This window comes from Chenopodium quinoa, unplaced genomic scaffold (assembly GCF_001683475.1).
Source record: "Chenopodium quinoa cultivar QQ74 unplaced genomic scaffold, ASM168347v1, whole genome shotgun sequence".
Taxonomy (NCBI): Eukaryota; Viridiplantae; Streptophyta; class Magnoliopsida; order Caryophyllales; family Amaranthaceae; genus Chenopodium; species Chenopodium quinoa.
Window position 1 is genome coordinate 2,604,464 of NW_018742244.1, and position 23,945 is coordinate 2,628,408.

At 35.8% G+C, this 23,945-nt stretch overlaps 4 protein-coding genes across 4 annotated transcripts; 3 read left to right on the plus strand and 1 right to left on the minus strand.

Moving 5' to 3' along the window:
- The first annotated feature begins 3,438 nt into the window (after nt 1–3,438).
- Nucleotides 3,439–13,232, plus strand: LOC110740277 (outer envelope protein 64, mitochondrial-like). The gene is made up of 13 exons (XM_021920757.1): nt 3,439–4,088; nt 4,173–4,325; nt 5,185–5,309; nt 6,035–6,160; nt 6,273–6,452; nt 7,070–7,214; nt 8,379–8,547; nt 9,728–9,862; nt 9,953–10,153; nt 11,400–11,527; nt 11,760–11,811; nt 12,152–12,221; nt 12,815–13,232. Exons 1-13 carry the CDS (start codon nt 3,844–3,846, stop codon nt 12,895–12,897), a joined length of 1,812 nt encoding a protein of 603 aa, XP_021776449.1. The 5' UTR covers nt 3,439–3,843; the 3' UTR covers nt 12,898–13,232.
- Nucleotides 13,233–13,486: 254 nt separating this feature from the next.
- On the plus strand, nt 13,487–16,062 carry LOC110737274 (monoacylglycerol lipase abhd6-A-like). The gene is made up of 5 exons (XM_021917623.1): nt 13,487–13,788; nt 13,876–14,265; nt 14,540–14,632; nt 15,619–15,686; nt 15,912–16,062. The coding sequence occupies exons 1-5, from the start codon at nt 13,540–13,542 to the stop codon at nt 16,060–16,062; spliced, it is 951 nt and encodes a 316-aa protein (XP_021773315.1). The 5' UTR covers nt 13,487–13,539.
- Nucleotides 16,063–16,894: 832 nt separating this feature from the next.
- LOC110740294 lies at nt 16,895–18,745 on the plus strand. The gene is made up of 2 exons (XM_021920776.1): nt 16,895–17,805; nt 18,197–18,745. Exons 1-2 carry the CDS (start codon nt 17,043–17,045, stop codon nt 18,562–18,564), a joined length of 1,131 nt encoding a protein of 376 aa, XP_021776468.1. The 5' UTR covers nt 16,895–17,042; the 3' UTR covers nt 18,565–18,745.
- An 80-nt stretch (nt 18,746–18,825) lies between these two features.
- On the minus strand, nt 18,826–23,945 carry LOC110740283 (metacaspase-1-like). The gene is made up of 6 exons (XM_021920766.1): nt 23,742–23,945; nt 21,468–22,350; nt 20,550–20,877; nt 20,183–20,294; nt 19,612–19,797; nt 18,826–19,071 (listed from the first exon to the last, which is right to left on the minus strand). The coding sequence occupies exons 2-6, from the start codon at nt 21,937–21,939 to the stop codon at nt 19,012–19,014; spliced, it is 1,158 nt and encodes a 385-aa protein (XP_021776458.1). The 5' UTR covers nt 21,940–22,350; nt 23,742–23,945; the 3' UTR covers nt 18,826–19,011.

Here is a 23,945-nt window from a genome sequence, read left to right on the forward strand (position 1 = left end):
TTTTCTAATTATACCCTAATGAACCATCAACAGTTCAAATCAATCTATTATAAACCCATGAAAAAAAAAAAACAGATGGGGGTTTCAATTTCAGCATCACCATACCAAACAATCAAACATCATAAACACAATAACTAAACAATAATACAAGTAAAATACTGACAAATTACTTCAAAATCTTGGAAATACAAACCAACTAAAGCTACTGCATAAAATTATGAGAAATGGAATGATAAATTGTCTTTAATTGAAAACCCCATCATGAAAATTTACCCATGAATGGATGGAATGTTTACTTCGTCATCTTCAGAGACAGGCAGACAGTCATGGTGCCGCACTACCGCGTGTACCCTCAATCTCCTGCAACGTTGACAGCCATTGTAGGTTGCCATTTGCCAACGTAGGTGTTGGGGCTGTTGCTTGATGAACTGAAATGGACAAATGGTGGTCATTTGCCCGCTCTTTTATGTTTTGTTTTTAATTTTGTTTCGACAAAATTCCTCTACTGAACCAGCAGTCCAGCACCGGATAGGCCCATATGGTTAACTCTTATGGTTTAGTGATTTAGTCCACTGTCTCTAATTGTTTGACCTATGTTTATTTTTTATGAAAAAAATGGGTTTTTTTTAGAGTAAAAGTGGCGGTCCTTATCGACATCTAAGGTATGGGGCAATCTTCAAGGGGTATTCATAAATGAAAAACGGGGCAAATAAATAGGAACATAAGGAGTATCTATTATGATGGATTGCTGAGTATCAAAATATTTGCCTTGAAAATTTAAGGGTTTTATCTTGGGGTCATATAATGCTGTTTGGAATCATATATAATCATTATATGTTGTCATAAATGTTCATGGTAGGCTTGAGTTAATGAAATCGGTGCAAGTTCTAAACCGGTAAATTGGCCGTTTAAAGGCGAATTGGATGGTTCTACCCACCTAATTGGACTCTCGGAGAGTATTAGGGACCATGATAAACATTTCGGTAATTTTTATTCCGGGTGAAAAAAGTAAAAAAATTAAAAAATTGAAGGCACCTATTTGAGAAATTTTGGAGTATTCGGGGCCCGGTAAAAATCTTGAAATTCAAGGGAATACATCTCAGAGTCATATAATGTCGTTTGGAACCATATGTAATCATTATTTGTTTTCATAAATCGTGGTATGCTTGAGTTAATGAAATCGGTGCAAGTTGTAAATCGATAAATTGGCCGTTTAAAGGCAAAATGGATGGTCCAATTGGACTCCCGGAAAATATTAGGGACCATGGTAAACATTTCGGCAATTTTTATATCCGGCCGAAAAAAAAGTCAAAAAATCCCAAAATTGAAGGTATATCCACGCTTTTTGAGAAATTTTTGAGGTTTCGGGGTCTGTGTCGAAAGCCTTGAGATTTTAGAGAATACATCTTGGGGTCATATAATGCCGTTTGGAACCATATATGATCATTATATGTTGTCATAAATGTTCGTGGTAGGCTTGAGTTAATGAAAATCGGTGCAAAGTTGTAATTGGTAAATTGGTCGTTTAAAGGCAAATCGGATGGTTCCATCCACCCAATTGGACTCCGGAAGGGTATTAGGGATCATGGTAAACATTTCGGAAATTTTTATTTCCGGGCGAAAAAAGTCAAAAATTTCCAAAATAGAAGGCTAATATCCACGACTTTTTAGGAATTTCAAAGGTTTCGGCGCCCGATGTCGAAAAGCAATGAGATTTTAGGGGATGCATCTCGGTGTCATATAATACCGTTTGGAACCATATATGATCATTATATATTGTCATAAATGTTCGTGGTAGGTTTGAATTAATGAAATCAGTGCAAGTTGTAAACCAGTAAATTGGTCATTTAAAGGCAAATTGGATGGTTCCACCCAGCCAATTGAATTCCTGGAGGGTATTAGGGACCATGGTAAACATTTTGGCAAAAAAAATAATAAAAATTCCAAAATTGAAGGCCAATATCCATACTTTTTAAGAAATTTTGGAGGTTTCAGGTAGAGCTGTCAATTCGGGTAAACGGGTCGGGTTTAGGTTGGTAAGAGTGGGTCAGGTCAATTTGGATTAATTCCATAACCTATGCGGGTCGGGTTTGGGTTGGGTCATGCTTGAGTCGGGTCACGTCGGGTCATACTTCTTATCGGGTTTAGGTAATAATAAGGTCAAGTTATTTTCAAGTCGGGACATTCTCGGGTTCAAGTCATTAATTTGCGGGTTATTATCAGGTTAGGTCATTTCCAAGTCGGGTCGATCTCAGATTCAAGTCGGTTATGTTTAAGTTAATAATTTGCTGGTTACAATCAGATCGGGTGATTTCCAAGTGAGGTCATATTCAGGTTCAACTAATTATAAATAGATAATCATCACTTTATCAAGCTAATTATTTCCTTTGACTATAATATATATGGCAATACAATAGGGAACTATAGTCTATAATTTATGATGATAATTATCTCCTTTGACCATACGACAAATATATACTATATTTAACTCTTAAATTTGAGGATGATGCTCCTTTCTTTTGCTAGCCTGGACTGCCTTGGTCTCCCTAGACAAAATGCTTTGATCAACAATAATGAGGTGGTCTAAATTGCATTTAAGGTGATTTGAAATCGGGTCAGGAACAATTTGGGTTGAATTTAGGTCGGGTCAATAACAAGTCGTGTTGATTTTGAGTCGGGTTAGTAACAGACCGGGTTGAATATTTTGGTCGAATTAGTAATAGATCTGGTAAAATTCGGGTCGGGTCAATAACAAGTCGGGTTGAATATGGGTCAGGTTAATAACAAGTCGGGTTGATTTCGGGTCAGGTTTATAACAGGTTGGGTTAAATTCGAATTGGGTTAGGAACGGGTCGGGTAGGTTAGTAACAAGTCGAGTTAAATTCGGGTTTTGACGGGTTAAAACGGGTTTGGGTCAATTTTGGTTCAAGTCGGGTTCGGTTCAGGTCAATAATTTACGGGTTACATTCGGGTTGGGTCATCTCCAGGTCAGTTCATGTTCGGGTCTCACATACTCGGGTCAACTCGAGTCTAAGGTTGATTTCAGGTCAAGTTAGGTCGGGTTTGACTCACCATTTTTTCGAGTTCATATGGTTCGGTTAATAATCAGCTTGGAGTCAGTATTTCAGGTCGGGTCAACTTTTGGCAGCTATAATCCTTGCCACACATGAAACTTTGTTCTCTACATATATAACCCTTGTACTCGTATACTTCCTCCATTCTATTAATATTGCAACAATGGACTTTTTGAACTATTCATCACTTTTGTTTGACCATATAATATGAATTATATGTTAAGCAAAATATAGTCAAGTGGGATCTTGTTGGATTCGTATCATAAAATATTTCCACAATATCAACTTTTTATAATTTTTACTTTTACACAATTATACTTCGTAAATATTTAACATATAAAATGTGTTTTAGGATGCGTAATTTCCTCCTTATTGCAATATTAACAGAATGGAAGAAGTATCATTTAAAAAAATAAATAATACTCCTAGTTTCCAACACAAGATTCCAAGCATTTGAGGCAACGAAATCAGCTACATCTTCCACATTCTCATGATCAACACTTCCTCCTTTCAACTCTTACGTCCACCGTCCAAACCAACTGGCCCCACCAACCATCTTCATCCTACCGCTGTAAACCCCTCAGACCTCACTCACCAAACCTTCCCATTTCTCCCTCTTTCTCTCTCCTAAAACCCTTGTTAAACCTTGAACAACAATCAACCTCTACGACTTCTAAGTTCAAACCCCCACCATCTTCCTTCCCCCCCCCCCCCCAATTCCCCAAACCCCAGAAAAATTTAAGATCTTCAATCAAATTAAACCCTAACAATGGCGGATTCCCTTAAAACCAGCTTATCAAATAACCCTAAAGTTTGGATTTTGATCGGTATTGGTGTTGCAGGGATCGCAGTTGTTGTTTCTAGAGAGAGAATTAGGAGGAGAGAGAAGAAGTTTCTAGAAAGAGAGGATTTTGGCGCTTTTGTTGAGCGTTTTGAGCTTCTTCCTTCTCCTCAACCGCCGCCTCCTGCTGCTCCTCTGCCTCTTCATGGCCTCACCTTCGCCGTCAAGGACATGTTCGTCATTTCTCATTTTGCAATTTTTTTTTTTCTTGAAATGGGTTTGTTTTGAGGGGTGTGATTGTGTTTGTGATGGTGCAGATTTGAGATAAAGGGGCAAATAACGGGGTTTGGAAACCCAGATTGGAAGAAAACGCATGATGAAGGAGAGAAGACATCAATTGTGATTACTAACTTGTTGAAGAAGGGTGCTACTTGTGTGGGGTCCACTGTTTTGGATGAACTCTCATTTGGGTACTCTATCTATCTGATACTTCTGTCTTCATCTGAATTTTTGTTTCTTGGACTTTTTGTTTGGAAATTTGGGTTTAAATTGTTGTATTATGCTATGATCTGGTTGATGGATTTGTCATTTTTGGGGTTAATTTGCATACATTGTCTTGTATTTGAGAGTAGAATTTAACTGCGAGTTGGTTTAATTATCGAAATATTGAATACTATGCATAAGAGCAGACGAGCAGTGAATCATTGATCATACTTGGGGCATTGTAAGTCATTGTTGAACTGTATTTGTTTTAGTGAGAAGTGATTTGATACTTTCTTCGTTCCTAAATAATAGCCACATTTGATGAGGGGTGTAAGTAATGGAGTGAAAATAGCATGACTATCCATCATGCCTAATGGTGTCAGAGTTTTCAGTTAAGGGTAATGTGAGATCATTTAAAGTTTTACTTACTCTATTTGACTGTGTTCTGTTGTTTCTGTATAATTATAAATGTGGCTAATAATTTGTGACAGAGGAAGAATATTGGACTCTTGGGTCTTGTTAGGTTGCTTGGGTTTTTGGGTTCTATTCTAAATGCAGTATTGGCTTCACCGTGCAGTAGGTTCTAAATATCTGTGCATGTCATTGGTGGTAATTGGTTTGCAAAATTATTGGGTGAAACTCTTGCGTGGTTTAGATTCCTGGTCAGGTTAATGGTTTATTAATGAAATTAGTCAGTTGGACACTAATATTTGTATCCCAGTGAGCATTGTTCATAAATCATAATGTAGCTCTTCAAATGCCATCATTTGATTTGTTTCTGACTTTGGTACTTTTTTCTTACTGATGGGAAAAGTTTGTTGAGGTAAAGCAGTGTTTTCTTTTCAGGATTACTGGCGAAAATGTGCATTATGGAACTCCAATCAATCCGTCGACACCACACCATATTCCCGGGGGGTCTTCTAGTGGCTCAGCTGTAGCGGTTGCTGCAAAGCTGGTTGATTTTTCTCTTGGTACGTGGCCTTTTCAACTCATCATGTATTTATAAATCTATATTATGGAGTATATAATTGGAAAGATGGTTATGCCTTATAACTGAGGTGTCTTCTAAGTTTGAAAATATAGCTGTGAAAGAATTATGAAGGCATCTAATGGCAAATTTATAATTTGTTCTGCAACTACTTATTGATCTTTTCTTCTCTCTGGACATATATTATGCATTTTGAGCAGGTGTTGTCAGTCTTGTCACATTCATTGATCCGTATCTGTAGAGTCACATTTACTATGTGTGGGTGCCTTTGTGGTTTACCTAAATTCTCAGTAACTTTTGGTGTGGATTGTGGAGTCACTGGAGTATTATTGAGTTTTGTGAAGCATTTAATATGATCATATAATTTGCTTTTCACTAGAAACAGCTAATTGCCGGTTATTTTGAACTTGTGATCAATCAAGTAATTCAGCAAAGTAGTACTTTTTCTACTTCCTCCGTTTCTTTTTAGTTGCAACACTTTCCTATTTGGAAATTGTTAATTAATTGCAACACTTTCCATTTTTAACTTTTCTTTCTCTCTATCTCTCTCTTACCCACATGGGTCCCTCTTATTTTTCTTTCTTTCCCTCTCCTCTTCAAAAATTGCCTAGGAGACCGCGAAAATAAAAGTGTTGCAACTAAAAAACGGAGAAAGTATAATATTAAGTTGGATATCTTCTCAAGGATCTGACAAATCTAACGGTTCAGGTACTGATACAATTGGGTGTATAAGAATTCCAGCGTCACTGTGTGGTGTGTTTGGATTTCGCTCATCTCATGGGGCTGTATCTATGGATGGAGTCCTGCCAAATTCTCAAAGTCTAGATACTATCGGTAATGAACTACTCTGCACTAAATCAATTTACTATACCCCCTTGCCCCCTCCCTTCCTCCCTTTGTTTCAACAATCCTTATAGTGTAAATCTTGGCTAATGCTATTATTCAGGATGGTTTGCTAGGGATCCCTCTGTTTTACATCGCGTTGGACATGTTTTGCTCCAGTTAAAGACTGAGCCGAGGAGGTCAAGGCGCTTCGTAGTTGCAGATGATCTGTTTGAACTTTCAAAAGCTTCAAAGCCTAAGACATCACATTTTGTGAAGCAGATGACAGAAAAGCTATCTGGATGTAAGCCTCATTGTATGTTTTTTAAATAATGTTCGGAATGTTAGGAACTACACTGCGAATACAGCATTGCCAACCCTTTTTTTTTGTGTAATGGTGGTTTTCTCATCTCTTCTCTACTTAAAAGTAACACATACAATGATTTTTCTTCCTAAGGAACTGCATAGAAATACCTCTATATCTTCCTATAAACGTAGAAATTACAAGATCTTCTAATCTTACTAAATATGTAAACTATCATAACACATATAAATTAATTAGGAAAAAATGTAAATATATTTCCTACCAAAACTCCTGAACAAGTCATTGACTTCCTACCATCCTACATTTCTGCCAAGTACCTATGTATTCCAAGGTTTCTTATTTAATGTCAAATAGTAATATTGACATACATGTGTGAAAGTGTGGCTTGTAGTTGGGTTGCAACCTAACACATAAAGCTTTCTTCTTCTTCTGTACTGGGTTAAGTTTGAATGCCGTTGGTATAATGTATATGAGAATACTTGTGTGATGATTTGATGCATTGGTGGTACACTGGTTCCATGTCAAAATAAAAGGAGATTATTATTGTTATTATATTTTATTATTGTAATTATGGCTCTATTTCATTGACTGTGCAGACCAGAGCCCCAAGCATGTAAATATTGGCCAATTTATTGCCTCAAATGTTGCAAGTTTGAAAGCCTTTTGTGAAGAGTCTTCAATTGTACAAAGTGGAGTAGGAGCTCTCAAAGCTCTTTCATCGGTTATGGTTTTACTAAATAGGTATCATCTTGGAAAGCTCTTCTTTAATTTACTAATGTTTGGGAGTTGGGACAAAGGGAGTATAAATAAGCTTGAGGGCATGAAAATTCAGACCATTGAAGCCCTTGGCTCACCAGGGGAATTCTTAATGTAATATTCCCTTGTGTATGAGTGATACCTTCTTGGTGTTTTTTTTAATGAGTAACGAACATAAGAGTCTATACTAATACATACAAAAAAGAATTTAATTCCGTGCCTTTCATTTACTTTATTTGGTGAATACTCTCCTAGCACTGTTGAGCACCACTGATACTACTTGCTTTCTAAAATGAGAGGTTGGTGTAATTTAATGTGGTATAAAGAGTACTGAAAAGAAAAATAAAGACTTATTATGAAATTTATATGGATGGGATGGAGCGACCCTATGAAGCAAGTTGTATTTGATGGTTTCCAGATTTGTTTTACAGCAAAGGAGTTTATTTTGTGTAATGATATTGTCTTTTTTCCCCAATCTTTCATGGAGTATATGCTTAGGGTTATTAATTTTAGCTATTATAATTGCTCTTTCTTTTTAGTTTAACTTCTATAAATTGCTGAATTTAATTCTAGAGACTTTGCCTAATGTTAAAATATACTTCCTCCGTTTCTTTTTAGTTGACACGTTTCTTTAGTCACGTTTTCCATTTCACAAATTCAATCGTTAATATCTTTGATTATCAATAAGCAAAAATTATAAAAAGTTGATATTTTGAATATATACCGTGACGATTCTAAGAAGACCCTACATGACTATATTTTTCATTACTTATAAATCACAAAACACGGTCAAAGGGAAGTATGTTAATAGTGCTAAAGTCAAAACGTGTCAACTAATAAAAAACGGAGGTATTATATCTTTCTCTGTATCTTTCTTGCTTTTTTAGCCTGCAGAATACTGATGAAATGTACATTTAATAAACCAGATGAGTTCACTTCGCTTTAAAATCTTGGTCTGCTGAATTAAGCTTGATTTTCTTAGTGGTTCCCCTTATTCCTTGCATGTTTGGAAAATAAAGGTGATTTCATTTACACTAGATTCTTATGGTTTCTGTGGTGATTTGTTTCTCATGGCTTGTAGGTGTTGTATTTATGATGTGTTCTTGATTTTTGTATTTTGTTCTGACCTGCATTTAAAATGCCTATCAGATATGAGTTCAAAACAAATCACGGAGAATGGATCACATCAGTGAAACCAAAGTTGGGGGCTAATGTATCTGAACGTGTTCTTACAGCAATCGATTCAATGCCTGAGGATGTAAAAGGTTTGTATAAAGTCAGGGCCGAATTGCGTGCTGCGTTGCAGGACCTTCTAAAGGTATATTCAGCTGTTCATTAAGTTGTGTTGAATGTGACTTAAATGACCCATTTTCCAGGGCTATAAGGATGAACAATCCCTTTTCCCCTTATTCCTTGCATGTGTGAAAAATAATGGTGACTTAAATGATCCAGGTTCCAAGTCTATATACGGATGAATAGTCTTGTTTTCCCTTATTCCCTGTTTGCTTTTAAAATTATGATGTATGAGTTGTGTTGAATGCGACTTAAATGACCCATTTTCCAGGTCTGTATGAGGATGAACAGTCCTTTTATTCCTGCTTTTTCCATGTATCAAAACCCTGAAGATGTACTTAATCAAATGTAATTTTGTGCAGCTTGTTTTAGAGTACAGACTTTTTTTTTTTTTTTTGGAGGGGGGGGGGACTTCTTTTAGGTCTTCAGTAATGAGATATTGGGATGTTTTAGATCTTAGAAGTTCGAGAAGGTGCATGTTTGATCACTCCATGGTGTTGTAACACAATTTTAATGTTAGTGATTTTAAAGGAAAACAATTATGCTTGCTTATAAGGTATAAAGTATATTTTAGAGGAAGTAGCAGCATAGGTTTCTTCCTTATAGTCATCTTATATTGAGGCATCTTAATCTGAATTTTTGGATTTTCTTGTCCAGTTATTGGACATATCCTTGTGTGATTGGGTACTTAGGAGTAATGACTGCTTGATAGATAGTGTGCAAGCCCACATTAGTAATGAACATTTAGGTTGGACAATGACCATAACAGAGATTGTTTTCTTCAAGCTTCTGTGCTGATATTATGCTTCTTAATCTGGGGCAATTCTAATGATAATTTCAGTAGAAATTGGAAAATAAATATGCCATAGTGGATGTATGGATTGGAACATTCAAGGTTAAGCTGATTATTATGATTAGGAATAAGTTTGCATCCATTTTTAGGATTTCAATTTCAGTAATACTGTTTGTCTAAACTTATGTTCATGTTCTACCTGTGGTTCTGTTGGAGTTGAAGAAGTTGGACCATATCTTATTTGTTGGCTAGTGTATTATTCTACTCTGATTATGTGTGCTAGATCTGTCGGTGGTGTACCCTTAGATTTTTCTTTCTTTTTTCCTCTCTCATTCAGTGTGTGTGTGTGGGGGGGGGGTTTCTTGGTAAAGCTGTATCTATTGTGTTAAATCTTCTATTTTTTTTTTCTCAGGTAGATGGAATTCTTGTTCTTCCAACAATAATTGATCCTCCAATAAAACGCAACTCAAGAAAAGGTCTGTCTTCTGAGTTTAATGATCGAGCACTATTCTTATCCAGCATATCAAGCATGTCCGGGTGCTGTCAGGTATTGAACAATCAGGCTGAGTTTTGGGGGTTAATTTATGGGGATTTATCTGCTTATTCTTGTAGAAGTCACATGCTGTTCTGCTGCCAGGTTACTGTTCCACTGGGAGAGCATGATGGTCTTCCAACTTCTATTTCATTGATCGCATTTCATGGATCTGATAAGTTTCTGCTCGATACTGTGTTGGATTGCTATTCAACACTTAAAGAACAAGTGAGACTTGCATTCGAGTCCAAACCATTGCCAGATACCAATGGTCACTTGGATGCTTCTGAACTGCTGAAAGAGAAGGTAGTTTGTTGAAAATGCTGGTAATGTTAGGTTTGTGAAAGCTTACTAATTGTGTTCATACCAAAGCAAAGCAATGATTGATCCCTTTCCTTGCAACACTATTCCAGTGCTGGAATAGGTGTTTCTGATTGCAGAAGAGATTTTATTTGTTTGCTTATGCCTTATGAAATTGAAAAGGCTGGACCTTATAGTGAGAGCTTCCTGTGAATTACTGCTATCATCTGATTCAGGAATGTTGGTTTTGCTTGGTATCAGTAAAACATAGTAACATACTAACATACTTCCTCCGTTTCTTTTAGTTGCATCACTTTAAAATTTGTGGACTCCTAGGCAAATTTAGGAGATGAGAGGGATAGAGAGAAAGCAGAAAGACAAGACTGGACCTATGTGATAGGAGAGAGATAGAGAGAGAATATTGACAAAAAGGAAAGTGGTGCACCTAAATTGAAACTTCCCTTATTAGTAAGCGATGCATTAAAAAAAAACGGAAGAAATAAGTAAAAAAAATTTAGAGTGTTTGAGATTGTGTGAGAGGCCAAATGTACAGTACCTTGGATAAGGAAGATGCTACTTCCTTTATAATCAAACAAGGTTTGGACTTGAGTTTGGAGATGCCAGTCGCTCCATACTTACCATAAAACATTGTCCTCCTTTCCTTTTTTATTCCTTAACCGACACTATTGAAGTATTTGTGTGATGACTGTGATTCTTCATTAATTGGGTCTTTAGCTAGATACTAATCACGCTGAATTGTACTTGTATAAAACGTTCTTTTATGAATTGTGATTTATCACGTGCATCCTAATATTGAATACTTCTGGTCCCTGCCACCCAAAATAGCAGTACTATCTTTGCGTTTTCATTCCCCTTGGGCAATCACAATTCACTAAGAAAGCGATTTAGAATTCCTTGCTATCTGTCTATTGATTGGGCTGTGACTTCTTGAGGTTAGCAATGCTGTTGTCAGGTCATAAAAATCGTGAAATCTGTAAAGTTTAAGTTTCTAGCATATATCTTCCCTTGATATAAAGTTTAGTGCCGGTTGCTACAATGTTGAATAAAATTTTTTAGTAGTTGGGTGATTACTCATTAGAATAGCCAAACTTTGATTCATGAGAAACAATAATTAGCTCGTGATTGTTGGACTTCGTTGCTTTTTCTTTCTTATGTTGGAGCTTCTTTTTGATAATTTTCTAAATGTTTAGAGATATAAAAATTACTGTCTCACTGTCCAATCTTTCTCCAGGGTAATGCTGCATACAAGGGGAAACAATGGAATAAGGCTGTGAACTATTACACTGAAGCTGTAAAGCTGAATGGGACTAATGCAACGTACTATTGCAATCGAGCAGCTGCATACTTGGAGCTGGGATGGTAAATATTTTTTTTCTTCTTATTATTAGGTTTTCCTGACAATGTTGATTTCTTTATTACAATGATAGATTCATTTCAGCCTTCCCTTTGATGTACTGTGTTTTGTATATCCAATGTTTGAGAAACCAACTTCTGAGAGTTTCAAGAATATTAGGAAATCCACTGAATACCCCTCCCCCCCAAGAAAAAAAAAAATTTGTGATGTAATTAAATCAGTTTTCTGTTTGTGTAGCTTCCAGCAAGCCGAGGATGATTGCACCAAAGCTATATCACTAAGTAAAAAGGTGAGAAATCTTTCTCCCTAAATTACAAAACACTCGGATCAATAATTTGATCACAAGTGCTGTTTTTTTTTTTTTTTCTCATAATCTGCTTCTGCATTGTTTTGGTGCTGCATTTAGTGTTCTTAGATATATTAAAACATAAGGTATAAATAGTGTAAGAGCTTAACTTTCTTCAAAAAAAAAAAAAAAAAAAAAAAACGTATAAGAGCTTTACTTGTTGGAAAAATCTTTCGGTAAGGCAAGCCATCACATTATTGTAAATTGTTATCATTTGAAAGTGACTTTATCGTCATTTGTATTTTGGTTTTGTGGATAACTTTATTTATAAATTATGTTACAGAATGTGAAGGCATATTTGAGAAGAGGGACTGCTAGAGAGTCACTTCTTCGATATAAGGAAGCTGCTGAAGGTAGTGCTTGAATTCTTGTTCTACTTTTCAATCTATTAAATGCTGCTAATATATTCGTTTAATCTTAGTGAGTGGAGGGACTGGATCTCCTTCATGGAATGTTATTTTTCCTTTATGTACTTAACCGCCGACCTTCTTTATGATTCTTAATTACGTTGGGTGTAGCTGCCGTCCGTTATGACTTCCAAGCCTAAAACATTAGTACAAGTATAATTTCCTTCTTACTTTCCCCTCTTCAGTTACTTTTAGGGTGAATACCCTGTAACAATTTTGTTGGATTTTCTTGGGATAACCAATTGGGTAAATGCTACGTAGATCACGACAATTGTTTGATACTGCATCATCATCATAATTGTTGCTGTCATCGTCTATTGCTAATTAACGAGATTGATGTAATCATATGGCTCTAGTTAATCCTTATTCTTCCCAAATTCTTTAATCATTTGTTAAGTATTCCTCTAGTATCCTCTAAACCAATATTATATGAACACTGAACTTTAAACTTCACTGTTATACTTCGTATAACTTATTATAACTTTACTGATCAATGCTAAGTGTATATTCCTCTCTCACAATCATTGTTGTATTTACAGACTACAAGCATGCACATGTTCTTGAGCCGCATAACAAGGTCGCCAATCTTGGAGAGAAGCGGTTGAAGAAGCTCATGAGTTAAAAACAGGATTTCACTTGTCGATTTTTCTAATTCTACTTCCAGCGGAAGGCAAAACAATAATGAGAAATAAAGGCTAGTAAAAGAGGAAGAGCATGGCGTTTATACATTGAGATCGTAGATATATTTTCTTTTCTTTTAATCTGTGTATAGAAATTTTGGCACTGTGATGAATGATACAACATTCTTGCACAAGTTTTGCGGCGAAATATTAGTTTTGGAGAGGTAGGATACTTGTTTAGCTGCTTTCAAAATTAACGGACATACTCTTATCAGTCTTATGTACATGTTGATTCACTTGATTGAAGAAATGAAAATGTGTTCAGTGAATTGATTCATTTTCAAATGTGGCCAATCTTTTGTTCTAGTGGAAAGATATAAAAAGCTATAGAAGTGTCTGGTAACTTAATAATATTCCTTGTGAAAATACTCTTTCCTTGGTTGTAAACAAATGTAACAGCTGTTAATTTAAAGGCTAAATTTGGTTATTAATCCTTGATTCCTTATTATGTGGAATATTTTACCTCCTTAGTCCAATCTTAATAATCCTGATAATTATGATTAATCAAGTATCAACCTAATTAAAACTTTAGGCCATATGATTAGAACTTCTGGGTTCTAATTGGCTTAATTTTTATTGAAACAATGTTTAGCCCCACAATTATTAGATCCTTAAGCTTCACGGCATCAAGGGACTGGTGGTACCGGCTTACCTTCTCCCATGCTGGTCTCCGGTCCGTGTCGTCAGATCTTGGCGACGGAACCACCATGCATTGTTGGGTTCCTAAGTTGTACAAGCAATCTAAGCCAAACCTTCTGTTGGTTCATGGGTTTGGTGCCAATGCAATGTGGCAATATTCTGATACAATTGATCATTTCATCCCCAAATACAATGTAATAATTCTTAGCATCAACTCATTTCTTTATCATCATTGCTAAAATAAGTATGTATAATATGCATTCATTACATTAATTTTACAGGTATATGTACCAGACCTCATATTCTTTGGGAGGTCCTACACAACCCAAAAGGAAAGGTCAGAAAGTTTTCAAGCAAGGTGCTTGATGAAGCTAATGCACATACATGGAGTACAAAAGGTGAGCTTTGTAGGTATTAGCTATGGCGGTTTTGTAGGGTATAGCATGGCATGCCAATTTCCGGAGGTAGTAGAGAAGGCGGTGTTGTGTTGCACCGGGGTTTGTATTGAAGAGAAGGACTTGAAGGAGGGTTTGTTTAAAGTTCAAGACTTGGATGAAGCTGGCAAGATCTTAATGCCTCAAAATGCTGATAAGTTGAGGGAGTTGATGAGACTCTCCTTTGTTAAACCTCCCAAGGGAGTGCCAGATTGGCGCTTGACCGACTTCATAAATGTGAGTCCCCAAATCCGAGTTATGATACCTATGTCCACTTCCGCGTGTCACTTATTTTGTGGTTACCTGAATACCGGTTACTAATAGAAATCACTACCTTTTTACGCAACTTATATATATGAGTTAATAGACTGATTACAAGAATGATATACACTTAATATTTTGACATACAATACCAAGTAACAAGAACAATGTATGCTCATACAATAGGCACATTGTGTTTGTGATCGACCGGACCTTAATGACTTATGTAAATGTCTAAATGATTATGCAGGTTATGTGTAAAAATTATGTGAACGAGAAGAGAGAATTGATTGAAGAAATACTTAAGGATAGGCAACTCTCAAAATTGCCAAAGATCCGTCATGTAAGTGATAAACCGCTTTAATCTTTCTGCTTGCCATGCATGTATTGTGCATAACCCTTTTTATTTTTTATTTTAATGTATATGTTATGTAAAATGAAATATGCAAATGGATCACATATAATGATGAGGGGTACACTAAGGTATGAATGGTTTGGGCTATCAAGTAGGCCTCCCGAGGCCTTTTGGGAACTCCAGGAAATATCACAATACATAACTTTGTCAGTTTCGAAAATGTTTCCAGGAAGCTAAATTTGAAGTCAATAACACACAAGATCGGACCATTTTTGGAGACTTTGAGACATGATGTCGAAAACTCAAAGAATGATAGGGGATGCATTATTTTAGGGTCATACCAACATATAATGTTGATTGAAGCCAAATATGGCCAATATAGCAATATCCAATAACATAAAGGCCCATGGACTTGAGTAGACAATTCCAATCACAAAAATAGCCTCTCATGATTTTATGGGGTCCATGGAAAACACCTCAACCTCTTTCCTTTTCAAGCGGAAAAAGTAAAAACTTGACCAAAAGTGAAGGATAATCCACGTTTTCGGACAAATTAAGAAGAATGCAGAGTGTCCCCCCAGTGTCATACAAGTTAATTGGTTTGGAACTATAATAAGTCTACCATTACCAACAGGTTTATAAAGTTGATTGGTTTGGAACTACACTAGGTCTACCGCAATTACCTTGCTCCGTTCTCGCCTCATAACATGCCCCAAACCCAAAAAAACCAGCACCCCAGGAGTAACAATAATGTGTAGCAGTTCATTTCCATGAAATATTTTTAGAAAAAAAAAATGCCAAAATTAAGCTTAATACCCAAGTTTTGGATTCTAACAAAGTGTGTTTTTATCACATTTTCATAAGTTTTTGAGTTAGTAATATGTTTAGCCTCAGTTGGGTGTTCATTAGGAGTAACAATAATGTAGTTCATTTCCATTAAATTTTCTGACCAATAAATTCAATATTGAATGCAGCCCACAATGATAGTATGGGGAGAGCAAGATCAAATTTTCCCTATAGAGTTAGGATATCGATTACAACGGTATGCTTCAATACTTCTTACTTAATGCTTGTTTTATGCCTAAGTTAAATGCAACATATTTAGTTTACCTCCGTATTACATAATCACTGGTTTTAAACCAATACAAGCGATTTTATCTTTATCGTTGAACCTTCAATGACTTGTGTTGTACTCCCTCTATTTTTAAATACTAAGCATTTGACATTTTTTGCTTGTTTGAACGCAATTGAATTTGTGTACATACAGGCACTTAGGAAGTAATGCTCAGCTAGTGGTGATCAAGGAAGCAGGGCATGCTGTGAACTTAGAGAAATCAAGGGAGTTTTTAAAGCATTTGAAAACATTTTTAAATGAATCTCATATGATCCTTCCTCAGGATCCTACCCTCGAACAATAGCAATAAAAATTGATAATCTTTGTACATAACAGTAGCTAGAGTTGAGCATCAGACTTTCCAAGTTACAAAGTCTTTGTATTCAACCTCCTTCACCTATTAACTTTTCAAGGTTAGATGTACATAATACTCCCTCTCTACCAATTGTTCGCCCCATAAATAAAAATTATTTTATTAAGTTTTGGTTGAGTGAAATTGATGAAAGAGAAAAGTGATGGGATCAAAGTAATGTTTGTAAAAATAAAGTAATGGTCCTATGTACATTTTTAATATGGAGCAATCTTTAAGGGACGGCTCAAAAAAGAAATTAGGTCAAACAAAACGGGACAAAAGGAGTATATGAAATTGTGAATTAGCTAAATATTCACAAGTAAATGTTCAAAAAAGTACAACATTTGTTCAATTGTATCCTGGTCTCAAGTGCAAGCCATAATTAACATATCACCCATACTAAATTACTAATATACATGCACTTCATTGAACTAAATTAATCATCCATTGATCTATAAGCATAATAAATATCGCAATTTACGTATACCACCTCGAAAATTAAACAAGATATTGGACCAAAGAGATTAAATTACCAACATACTCAAAGTATAATGTAAGATTATCACTGATTATGCTATATACAACTACACAAGAAGTCAAGAAATATTTAGACAATACAATTCTTCAATGCCAAACAAGAAACTTTATAAACATCAACGTTGTTAGACTTTGATTGAAAGCTACATACTACTTGTATATTGGAAGATTTGGAACCATACACACTAATACACGTAATTAAAAAATTCAACGGTTTAAACAACTAAACTAGTACATATCATAATTCCAGCTTTATTCATTATTATTTGTCCTCTATTTCAGATCACCCAATTCATCAGCGAACCTCTTTAATTTCCCTCCATTCTTCCTACCTTCATACAAATTTTACAACATAACCAAAGAAAAGGTAAGCAAATTAAGACATAAGGGTGGTTATGGAGAGCTCATCAACCCCTCTCATATTGCTTCGCAACCTCGTTGTGGCTCCGCTGTTTTTTTCAGCAGACAAATCTTTCATGTTTCTCTTCCATAAAACAAAACTTGTCCGAATCCTACGTTTTTTTGCCTTTATCTTCCTTTTCATCCTCAACCTTGTTTATTCTCTTCCTTTGAGTTATCTCCCCTTCTCCTCTAGGATTTTAGTTAAACACAGTAAATATGAGCAGCAGCTGGTAGATAGCAGCAGCAGCACTGCTACTGGCCGAGGTGGTGACACAGCCATTGCTCGGGCTATCTACCAGCTGCTCTCTCTTGTAAACAACATCCCCACTAGCTCAAGGAAGTATGAAGTTGTACGTTCCTTGGCGGAGAGGCTGATCAACGAGAATCTTAAGGAAGGGTCTGAAGCCCTAAGACAGGTCAACTGTCTTGTTCTATCTGAAGCATTTGACAAGACACTTTCCCAACTAGAAGCCACATTGTTGGACCAACAAAATAAGTTTTCCCTTGGTCTAGGTAAAGGTGACTTTGGGCTCGGTAGAGTTGTAAGGGCAGCCAAGGGATGGTATCAAGTGAGAGAGGACGATGATGAGCCTGCCATGGAAAAGATGGCAGCCGAGTTGTTATGGTTAGCCCATAAAATGGAGGAAAGTGGCGGCGGAGCGGTGGTGGTGGAGAAATGGGCTTGGGTTAGAAGGTTGGGATGGTTAGCTTTAACAACTGAGCCAAGGGTTCAAGCTTCATTGGTCAAGCTCACAGGTATGAATGAATTACTTGAGGAATATTTTTTCCCTAAATATGGTTCTCTTCCAAAGAATATCCTCTCTAATTGTTTCTTGGTTGAAATTTTGGTCCAAGTTTTATGTGGTTTACATTGATTGGTTTCAATTTTCTCGAGTTTGGTTTACTTTGCTAGACAATTAATGGTTTCAGTTTTCTTGAGTTTGGTTCAGTTTTCTAAACAAGATTAGATTAGCTCATTGTGGAATAGCACAACGAAGTTCTGCTCAAACAAACACAGAATAACATAATCTAACACACATTAATGACTAAAAGATTCATAATAGCATGGCAGAAAAGAGGAACTTTAGATAAACATTATTCCTACAATCGGTATTCCTCAAGACTTTTAAACTCTAAATTTCTGCAGCATTCTTGATCAAGCATGCCAAGGATATGGGTAAAGAGCAACAAACTGAAGGAGGCAAAACAGAGCAGCAAATGCAAACTAAAATGAAGATGTTAACTACATGGCTTCCTTTACTGTGTCAAGCCAGCAACGGGACTGATGCACCAACCCTTAGCACCAGTGAACGAGGAGAGATTGAGAGTGCACTGGAAGAAATAATAGACATGATCGAGGAAGAAGACAACCGGGAGAAAGTATTGTCTTTGTGGTTCCACCATTTCACTCAGTGTTCCTCCTCAGATTGGCCTAACCTCTATGGCTCCTACTTAAGGTGGTGTGACATATCTCGCAAGCTTTTGCTCACAGCAGAACAGATGAAAGTGCATTGATGTAAATTGTGATATAGAAACTCTACAGCAATGTGTACTTGGAGTCTAGGAGTATGTTAGATTGTTAGGCATTCAAAACACTAGCTTAATATTGTTTTTTCTAGTTCTTATATTAGATCTTCAAGTCAATTTTAACTCAGCTTATTAATCCAGAAGCAGTATTTTATTTCTTTGAAGACCATTCCAGCAGTTAAATCTAAAGGTAGTTGCAATTTTTCATGTTGTAACCCGGCAGAAAAAAGTGAAAAAGCATTACTGTTATTCAGTAAGAATAATGAATATATAATTAGTTGGTAACTTCAACATGATACAATGGACATGTGTCAATGGTTATGCACAATTAGAAAACAATCAAAGCATAATACAGAATGTTTCCAACAAGTAGAGGTTTCTTGTCACAAAGAATAGCAGAGAGCTTGTTCAAAGCTTACTTTCTCATTGCGGTGATCACAAGGTGAACATGGTATTTTCAACATCGAATATTTCAGAAGAAGACAGTTGTGGCTCCTGCAGACAAAACTGAAAAAATCAATAAATTTCAAAGTAGACTAGGGGGAACCATATATTTAAAATAAAATAAAATAAAAAATTAAATTAAATTAAATTAAAAAAAAAAAAAAAAAACAACGTTCAAATCAAGCCAAGAGTAGAGTTAACTCATATAGTGTCAAACTTCCAGCATTAATTATCATAAATCATATTCCCCCCATCATAAATCGTACTGTTGTGTGAGATCACAGTACATAGCTGATATTGAGATCTTCATAACATCAAACCTTTAATAGCAACATGAAACTGCTATATATCTACAACTGAATTACGCACTATCATGTAATTGGTTTGACAGAAATCCAAAATAATAGCACTACTAAACAATTATTATCTTTGAGTTATGGTGGAGTAAATTCAGATGTCTTACTAAATTGAGTTCCTTTGCTAATCTATTAAAATAAGTAAGCAGGATGATACATTTTCAATCTAAGGCCTGTTTTATAAGGGTAAAGTATCAAAAATGAAAAGAGGAATTCAAAAGAAACAAAAACCTACCTGTGATAATTCGCGGTGTAACAACTTATCAATAAGCTTTGAACTGATGCATCTTGATGCAAAGGTCTCCAGAATAGACTTACGCACAGAATATAAGAGTTCAGAGTACGTCAACTTTGGTTTATTAAGTATAGCTTGGATGAAACAATACGTCATGACACCACTCATGCCCTTTTTAGTAAAAGCCTGCATTCATAACCAAAAACTTGTAAATAGTAATAGAAAGGTAACATAAACTGAATTGAATCCGAGTTCAATATACAAACAGTTTAGGGTGGAAGCTGGACTGCGCGAGTCTCGAGAGACATCCATAGTAAGAAGCAATGTACAGAAAGAAAAGCTAAAGAAACAGTGCATTAAAGTGAAACTGACATATCATATAGTTTATATCATTTAAATATGATCCAACCTACCAATCATTACAAGAATTACCAGCACATCACAATGGTAATTCAGTAATCAGAAACATTATGAAAGAGAATTCGAATAAGTTGCTGCACAAATTTTCAACAAGAGCATCAAACTTGAATAGAAAAAAAAAAAAATAAAAAAAAATTGATCTGATCCTTACATTGCTGTCAGTAGCCATTTCATCATCACGACAGGCACTAAAACAGATGGCACGACCTCCCCTTGTACACTTCTTAGCTCCAGAAGGAGGTCTATTGTGCAACCACTTCCTCCTGTTAGATATTACACAACTTAATCATCAAATTACATTATTTCTATCTAAACCTTAGACAAGGATCAGCAATCAGCTGAAACCGTAAGTTATTTTGCAAATTGAATTTGCTCTCAAAGCATTTCCTTTACCCCAAGTTCAAATATGTGGTACAAACTCCAAAGCTGAGCACAAGTATATACACTACTGTATATGTGGTAAGCTTAACAAAAGCATCATCAGAGGTGGGACTTGGGAGTAGATGTTAAATTCTTACCCAGTCAGATCATACAAGTACTCAAGATCAAGGATAGTTCCGCTATGACAAGCATCAACGATCGCATGGAGTGTTACCCCCTTGATTAGAGGTTTAACTATCATGGTGTTGATATCATTGTCAAAGATCATTCCTTCAGTCTTGAAGTCAACAGGGCACAGTGTTTCATCAAATCCATCAAGCTCATCATTGTCAAAATCACGTTGACGCAAACCATGTCCAGAGAAATAAAATACCAGTGAATCCCCTGGTTTGCTTCCTTCAACAAGCCATCTCAAGCTTTCTTCCATGTTTGCTTTAGTAGGCACTCGATCAAGATCACTTTCCTCTAATATAATGGTAGCACCAATAATCAGTCAGTTATTCAATTAAAGCTATGCTTTTAACCAGAAAATCATAAGTAAGAACCCTCTAGGTCTGTAACTTCTTTTAATGTACCCCATATGCATTTTGTACAGGGAAAAAACATTATCACTGAATAAAACATCTAGAGCAATGCACATGCATGTTTCATAATATAATCCTTATTGTGGTGTATAAACAAGACAAGGGAAACCGAAAAATGAAATTGAATCAAAACATGGTGTTAAAGCTTTAAAACCAAATGTAAAAATCACATGAGTAGATACTATTACAATTATTTTTCATGCCCACAGATTTTGTCGTCACATCCTCTTCACATTTTCAGGTTGATACTCCCCTCCCCCCCCCCCCCCCCCCCCAAACAACCAATCTAGAATGAAAATGAAATTGAATAGCTTACCTGTTCCTTCAATCAAATATCTGGATATACTATGTTGTTAACTGATTCTTATAATATAGCATAAAACAAGGCAATATTCGGTTTCTATCTGAGAGTGTTTCCTGAAAGAGTAAGCCTTTCATGAACAATATTATGGCACAATAATTTCAAATTACCTGTAAGGACTCTAATTGAATTCTCAGGAAAATGGTATCGATTCAAAAGAAGCTGCTTTATATTGTAGACATCAGTGAGAGTTCCTCTCAGCTTGTATTTCTGCTTCTTGTAGCTCACGCCACAGATTAATGCTCGTTTCCCAATCCTTGCTGCAGAGATACCTCTAGGGCATGCATTTAATATTGTAAAAGAAGCTTTTGGCCATTGGCTTGCTAGAGCCTTATATTCAGATGGTCCTGAAGTGCTTCCAAGGTTGCCATTTCTATAAGTGCCAAGGTTCAGACTAGAACTTTTGATCTTTTGCAGCTGAGGATCTTTCCAAGTTCTGTTCTTCAGAATATTAGTATAGTTTGTGACTTCACATGTTTGTATAGGAATTACGGTATGGCATCTTGAGCAACAAACAATACCAGCCCTTTTGGTGGTAAAATGTTCTAGCCTACAATATCCACATTGGATTATGCTGTTCATTTTTAACTAGGTAGCACAATCAATGACTAATGATGGCCAAGATATGCCATATGCCATATGTCATATGATCTGAAGAACAAAAGTGAGGAACTATTATCGAATCTTAACTTCAACCCTAATCATAGCTTGGCATACCTCTGGCATTATGCTTTACTCGAAAATTTGGATAGCCATGTAATCAAAACATACATGATTAGATGTTATATCCCACTCTTTTCCTTGCTCATTTTACACATAACATGGAAAATGGCAGCAAAATTCGATTCGTTCCACCACCATACTTTTTGTTCTGCAGGTATTCTAACGAAGGAGCAGTACTTTATAAAGCCGCTCGAATCAGATGCTCCACTCTGTCTCTAGCCCATGGAGGTTTCCAGTTCTAAGGTCTTTGATACCCACTTATAGAAAGACCTGCAGCATAAAGAAACAATGCAATGTTTAAAAGAAGCCTAATCAAAGTAAAGAGGCATGTTATATTTTCCTGGCCCCCCAGATCTCACATGATACTTTCAAATAGTATAAAGAACCTTTTGGCACCAATCATGTGCAACATTGCACAAACAGAATGCAAGTAAATTATAATTATGCAAGCATTTACAGCAATTAATACAAAATTCTATTCCATCAAAATTCCACTGCACTGGCTATATACAGTGCAACAGCAATAGAAGGGAAGTTTTTGAACATTGGAACACAAGTTACCAGGCATAGTACATTTCCAAGATCTACTTTAAGTAAAACTGTCAACTACTGACAACAATCAACTTCAAAAATTGCCATCATCAGCTAATCATGATTCAAGCTCTGCCAACTTACTACACTCTCTCAACCATCCCCTCCCCCCCCCCCCCTCCCCGCCCCCACTTGCCCCTTCCTAGTTCCTAACCCGGGGGAAAAAATCAATTCTGACAACCTTACAATAGTTTTCTCATTGAACCATGAAACGTCTGCAGCCTATAAAGTATTCATTTACATAATAAAATCCAGTCAGAAGGACAATGAGCAGAAAGGGTAGAGCTACCACTAGCAGATTGCTACATTGTGAAACAAATATACATATAATAACCCAATACGATATGACCAGCCAGAAAAATGTCAGCATTAACAAGGTAAAATTGTTGCATAGCTATCACCAGATTCAATACACTGCTGTATTACAAATTACAACTACAACGCGCTTTACTAGCAGCATCTTTCAAGATCCAAATTGATCAAATGTACATAGCCTTACCCCTGGCCTAACCAGAATATGCATCACAGTACACAGAATATCAGTACAAATCAAAAGGGTAATATTTTTTAACTAAATCAAGACTACTTCTATATCATCAGCATAAATTAATCCTTAAATTACCTTCAAAATTTAAGACCCAAGTAAATTTTAGCTTAAAATTGGACCCGCAAATTGTAAATAAATCACTTTGAATTACAAAAATAGCAAATTCAAAGTTCACAGTTATTAAAAGCCTAAAATTTCAAAAATCAGAATCAAAGAATCAATAATTTCTTTTCTGACTTTTGGGTTTCAGAAAAAAATTGATTAATTTTCTTTTCAAACACATATAGTACGATTCTTCCTGCTAGCAACCATTAATTAAGAATCAAACTTTAGAAAAAAAGACCCATAATTACATCACTTTTCCCCCATATATTCATACACAGAAATAAAGTATGCTATGTAATTTGCTATTGTCAAAAAAAAAAAAAAAGAAAAAAAAAAGAAATAAAGTATGCTAAAATTAGTAAAATATATGAAATAAACATGTGAATTTTAATAAAAAATAGAGCATGAAAAAATCTACCTGACGGTGACCCAAGAGATGCGATGAAGTGAAATCATCAAAAGTTTTAATTCTGGGTTCGACATTGTCAATTTCAATTTCATCACATTGCAGTGGTTTGGAATATTTAGGGAAAATGAACAAACATAATTCGATGTAGATAAAAATTCGTCGGCAGCAGGATTTGAACCTGCGCGGGCAAAATCCAACAGATTTTAACCACTT